General features: G+C 37.6%; 1 protein-coding gene across 1 annotated transcript; it reads right to left on the bottom strand.

Moving 5' to 3' along the window:
* Nucleotides 1-279: 279 nt before the first annotated feature.
* On the bottom strand, nucleotides 280-1,688 carry LOC117134979 (frizzled; the record flags this gene model as incomplete). The annotated part of the gene is made up of 1 exon (XM_033294661.1): nucleotides 280-1,688. A coding segment is annotated over one exon (533 nt), but the record flags the coding sequence as incomplete, so codon positions are not given.
* Between the last annotated feature and the right edge of the window lie 4,934 nt (nucleotides 1,689-6,622).

The following is a 6,622-nucleotide window of genomic DNA, read 5'->3' on the forward strand; positions in this document are numbered from 1 at the left end:
TTAACTATATGATTTGTCAATATATATTCGATCTACTGTCTTGAGCTGCTGTTGACCTTAAAAATAAATTTGCATCAATAGCAACTCATTAGAAAACTTTAATTTAGTGCTGCTTAAGCTTTAATTTTAAACAAAATTAAGAAGTATATTTATTTTTTAAAGTTTTAATGACTATAATTTGTTCAATATTTACTCGATTTTTAAATGATTTACTGTTTTGAGTTGCTGTTGATCTTAAAAATAAATTTGCTTCAATATTATTTGGAATTTTAGCTAAAAGCCTTAAGTTTTTTATTTTATTTCAAGCTTAATTGTTATGCAAAATATGCTCAGCACTTTGTCAATATATTTCAGCTATCAAATCGTTTCACCCCAATATAAAATACATTGTTTATTAATAAATTATGTGTTTTCTTTTAGCAGAATTTGTGTTTTAGTTTTAAGTTTAGCACATGGAGGACATTTATTGCTACATAATACATTTATAGTGTTTGCGTCATACATTTATATATATATATATATTAGTTTTATATGGGTAGTATATATGATTTACTATGGTTTCATTTACATGAAGTGTTAAGTATATTTTTTAATTGCGGGCTATGCTGCTAATTGTGACTCTAATGCAGTTTTCAATGCTTTTGGGCCTAGAGAGTTTTTCACACCTACAGCAAAGCGCAGACATTAATAATTAATTAACTGTAGGGCACATTTAAAGCTTTGATTAATGAAAAATAAACAAAGTGCAAATCAAATTAAAACTGCACTTAGCATAAGCAGTAAACGACTCTAAGTTACTTTTGCTAATACGAACGTACTTAGAATTACTTAAGTACAGGCTAAATTAATCAACTTATGCGCATAGTTTTGGTTCAACAAGAAAGCCACGCGAATGGCTAAACTAAAACTAAATATTAAACAATAGAGCTTAAGCTTAAACTTTTGATTTTGCGTGAGGAAGTGGATGAACTTTATACAAAGCTGAAGGATGAGCTACAACTACGACTGCAATAAATGTGTGCGTGGGAGCGAGCGCTGGCTGCTTAAGCTGGTAGGGGGTGGTGGCTGGTGGGGGTGTTGGGTCTACGTGCTGAACGCCAAGTAACTTTCATTTGCCGCCGCCGCCTCAGCTGCTGCCACCGCCGCCGTTTCATACTAGACATACGCCTGCGCCCGCGTGCGCGGCTCCTTGCCCTGCAGACGCTCCACAAAGTTGCGCCAGCTGACCATAGTCTTGCTGGAGTAGAGCCAAACGCTGGAGGTAACACCCACAAGCATCGAGCAGAGATACTTGACCATATAGATTTGGAATATGGGACGCGCTTCGGGCGTGCCAGGCGGCCTGGCTGCGGGGCAGGGTATGGAGAAGGGTTTGCAAATGTCCCGATGCCATTGCACCATCCACTCATCAAAGTTGTAGTACTCGTAGAACAGACAGCCCAGCAGCCCCAATGCTGGCAATATAAACAGCCCCGAGAAGAAGCCAATGCGCAGCATGAGCCGCTCCAGCTTGTCCGTGCGCTTGCCGTCCGTCTTCATCACGGTGCGTATGCGAAACAACGAGATGAAGCCCGCCAGCAAAAACAAAGCGCCAATGCACAGATAAATGCAAAGCGGCAGTATCAAAAAGGCGCCCAACGAGTGCGTGTCCAGCTGGCCCACAAAGCAAACGCCCGAGAGTATGTCACCTGCAAGGATAAAGATATAGATAGAGAATCAATTAACTGCATACTTGAATTTTCAATAACATTTGCATGCCTTAAATTGAATTTTCCAAGCATTTGCTTTGGCTAGACCAACACTTGTTGGTCATTTCAATAACAAGCCAAGCCACAAATATTTCGCACTTGAAGTTCCATTTCTCGCTTTGTTAGCAGCAAATGCAATTTTCAATTTGCATAGATAAACAATTGCAACAATGTGGCATGTGGCATGTTGCAAGCACAAATACTACAAGACTACAGTTCTGTAACTTTCGATAGTCGACATTTAATGTCTATATACATTTCATTGCTGTTGTTGTGGCTGTTGTTGCTGCTGCTGCTGCTGCCTGCAGTTTCGAGCAAATATTTGTGGCAAATACTTGGTTAATGCTTAATGCGGCAAAGGCAACAGCAGAGACATTGCTTAATTTTACTTTTACCTTTTTGTTGTCTAAATATTTACACAATGATTGCAGCAAACAGCAGCAACAACAACAACAGCAACAGCAACTAGTTGACAGTGGTATCAACTTGTAGTTGGACTTGTCTCCTTTTCTGTGTTATGTCAAATAAACGTAGTTCAAAGTCAATGGTGCCGACGCTTGTTTAAACAATTTACAACCCTATAGAGCTACAGTGGGGTGTTTAGGTGCTTTGTGCGGCATAAAATTAATAGAAAACTGAAGTTAGTCAAAGTTAATAAAAAAAGTCAAACTTTGATTTAGTCTGCCCAGCTATGTAGTAATCTTTTCTAGTCTCACTTATAGATTTATGAATAACTTTTATTTTGAATATAGCCTAGCACAGCTACAAGTTAATATTATTATAGGTATGTTTATGTACTTTTGTTTATATTACAACAGAAAAAAAAAGCCAAACTTTCTTTAAAGCAAAAGAATTTTGACATTTTTATTTCAGAGCGATTTGAAAACCAAACACTAAACAAAGAAATAGCAGAAACATTTGCTCTGTTCTATGATTGAACGGACAACTTAAAAAACACTTAACATTATAACTAATGTTATAACTAATAACTAATGTTATAAGCTGTTATAAAATTGTTATATTTTAATTCTACACTAAAGTAAAATATGCAAAAAGATTTAACTCAGTTTGAAAATTTGAAAATTTGCTTTAAAGTGACTTCGCCAAATATGCGCCCACGTTGTATTATGCTCAGAAAGGGCGTAAAAATTCGCACTAATAAATTCACGTTGCCGGGTCCAAAAAGAGTAAGAAGAGCAGCTTAATTATAGAGTTGTAGCAGTGAGAAAAATGCACATCTTAAAAAGAAATGACACTTGCCCTTAGACTTATGTTAACCTAACATAAATAAGCATATTATATCTTAAACAAATAAAATCATTGTGATTCAAAATTACACACTGCAAAACACAACTCTCACACAAAATATAACCACAAACAACCCTGGAAGCAACTATTCTGTGCGGGTAAGACACAACAACCGCTGGCCCGCAAAATTAATACAACAACTTCCGCCTTGAAAAATGTTTTCCGTGATAGAGAATTGCTCGACTCATGTGCACACGTGCATCACGCTGTATATAATAAATAGAAAAGCAGCAACGCAAACCAATCTTGATTATTATAGGGTACTGTGGTCTTTATCGCAGCGCCTGAAACAAAGCAAGAATAACAAAAAATAACACAAAGTGGCGCACTGAGTTGGAGATGGACTTATTAATCAACTCTAATAAACCGAATTATAAAATCTAGTCTGAATTAGCTAGCGCGACCTTAATGCGGTTCGATATACTTTACAAATTATGTTTTAATATCGCAGAGGGCACATAAGCGACATTATAAGCATTTGCACTAAAAGTTAAAACCCATGTGTTGTGAAATAAATTAACAAAGTAATGTTAGTGCATTGCACGCTAGATGGCGCCACAGCGCGCTTTGAAGTGCGCACATAATTTGAAAACTTTTTTTTTCAGTTAATTTGCTAAACGAAATTTATAAGCGTTTGGAAAATGCAGATAAACGTTAGCAATAAATAACGACGGGGTGGCCACGGCCGTATAGAAAATAGCAGCGTACGCGTTCTATCGCTCAGGCGCATTAGTATTAAGCGATTTCCGTCGCGACAAACTGAAAATAAATCAGCGTGGCGGCGAGTTGCTTGCTTGCCACCTGCCGTTGCAAGCGGCTACCGCACGGCTGCGGCTTCTCGAGTCTATACGATATTGATCTTAATTTGCGGCAGAAGAGCAAAAGAGTTTTGCGAAATCAAATGAAATTGTATTGAAAGCCAAACCGGCCTGGAGTTGGACGCTCGCATTGATAAATGAAGAGCAGACAATTTGCTGCTGCTGCTGCTGTTGGAACCAGTTCCAGTCAATTGAAGCTCCTTAAGCAAGCCAAAAGCCAGTTATCAGCGGGCCCCCATTTAGGAAAGCCAAGGCGGAGCTGCCGTTGCTGCAATTTGCATGTGACACGTCACTGAATCCTCAACAAGCACGCACTAAAACGGTCAAGACACAGAACCGCACACCCCCACAATGCATGTCAATTGTTTTGTATGGCATGAGGAATGCGTGCTGAGAACGAGTTGGGCTTGGAGCAGTCGCTCGCTCGACTTTGCTGACTTCTGCTGCTGTCAGTCTGTCCCACTGTCCAGCTGTCTGCTTGAGTCTTTTGGGGCTCTGCTGCATGTTGATGAAGTGCAGACAGCAGAATTCCATTTTTAGTCATGGCATTGCATTTGATTATAAGCCCGCAGCAGAAAAAATAAAATTACATACAAAAATTGAAAGCATAAAGTTGTTGCTCCAGCCCTCAGAACAAGTTTCCAACAACTGCACTTGAGGCAAGGTGTTAATATGCTGGGCAAATAACATTTTGTGGCTGAGAAGTGCTGAACAAAGGCAGCGCTCAGCTTAGAGTTTGGTACTAAACTGTCGTCGGCACAACTGACTGATGGATGCACAATGGTAGGCACTGTTAGCGCTTGGGAAAACTAAGTCAAGCGTATGCTAAAGTTAGACAAGCCTAGCCAATAATAGCATTGACTTATCAGTTTAAACTTTTTAAGCAGCCTGCAACTTTAATGCGATTTGACTTCGCTTTGCATAAATATAAACTTAACAGCTAATAGTCAATCATTAAAATCATCTTGATACGTTAATTCATTGAGCTTCCAGCTGCTTCGGCATATGAATGTTTTGTTTATTTAAAATATATTTTTTATAACTCCAGCTGCTTTATTTATTTTCAGTCACTTAATAAAATAGCAAATGTTTGATTTGCTTTAGATAATTTTGAAGCAACTTTAAATTATTTAGACACAATTGCAAGCTCTCATAAATGATGTTTAGTTCTACTTTTCAAATATTCTCATAGATAACGTCTAACGCGCTCTCATATTATTTACCTATTTTCTATAGAAGCGCTTCGCTAACAAAAATTGTATATGTAATTTGCCATTAAAAACTCTAAAGTAAACAAAAAGAGATTTTAAATTCAGTTCCGTAAATTCACATAGTAAGTAATTGAAAATAACACAAGTCTATAAATTTAATAAATTTACTTAGGTTTTTTTTTATTTTTTATTTAGCTTAAAGTTGGAAACTATTTTAACTAATTAATCGCTGCATATGTTTTACTATTCGGCGTATACGTGATTTTATGCACGCAATAAACTTTTCGACAGTTAGTTTCACTTCTTGGATCAACTTTTTTAACGAAATCTATCAATTGATTGTAGCTTTCAGTTAAGTTTTTATTTAAAATTTTTTACTACTCTGACACGTCTCTGCGCTTTAAAATTTAATTTTTAAACATATTTGTAAGACTCTCTTGTACGCTCATCCTGGTTATTATAGTTCAGCTTTATTAAAAGCATATAAAATTAATGCCGCAGCATTATTTAAAAAAACAAACAATAATATATGTAAAGAATTCATTAGTGTGCGTGAGCCTAGTTTGTTAACCTCTTATCGCTGTGGTTGGTGTTGTTGTTGCTTTCAGTTCAGTAATTGATCGATATTAATTATATCGACATGCGCAATAAGAGCGAAAATTTAAATATATTAAAAATTATGAAAGCGTAATTTGTGCACATTTTGAGTTTGTTAATTTTTTTGAGCGTGTAATTTGTTTGCATTTGTTTTGTTACACATTCTCCAAGGACAAAACTTCAAATAATGAAGAAAATCATCACGAGAAATATTAAAAAACTCGCACATACTAACTCTTATGGTTATGTGCTGATTTTTTACCAAAAACAAAACACAGCTGCAATACGCATACGCCCCGTGTGCTGCACACAAATTACAAAAGCATTTAAGTGATTTTTATGCGCTAATGCTAAAACGAGCAAAAAGTTGCATACGCCAGTTTTATTGCCTGCTGCGCATGAACGTCGCTCCTGAAAGATGGACCAAAATGAGCAATTGTTGTGCCAGCAGGTAGGTGTGTGTCAAACAATAGAGAACGACGCAGCTGCGCGCCATCCCACGCAGCTTGCCTAATTTATGCACTGTAATCTAAAGATAGCTGCAGAACAAACGCACACACAGAAACAGCCACAGAAACTGCCGACAGACAACCCCAACTGCAGTGCTGCTTCTAATATTATTTTTTTATAATAGCCATGCCCAAACAGCGAGACATAGCGACTGACAGCAGCTGAGGGCTGAAGCGGAGCAGGGACCACGTGGGCAATGGCTTGACTTCTCTCAGAGTCGTGCAGTACCATTACATATATCTTTGCGCGCTGAGCTGAGCGGGGCCGCCGACAATAATCGCGGCGACAACTGCAAAGCGAGAGAAACAACGCGAGAGAGACAAACATGCGATTAAATTTAAATGACAGTTGACAGTTTCATCAGCATGCAGACTTAACATTAACACACACACACACACACTCAAGTGATATGAAATACAGGATATGTTTT

The sequence above is a fragment of the Drosophila busckii genome, unplaced genomic scaffold, assembly GCF_011750605.1.
Source record: "Drosophila busckii strain San Diego stock center, stock number 13000-0081.31 unplaced genomic scaffold, ASM1175060v1 Backbone_202, whole genome shotgun sequence".
NCBI classification, from domain to species: Eukaryota; Metazoa; Arthropoda; class Insecta; order Diptera; family Drosophilidae; genus Drosophila; species Drosophila busckii.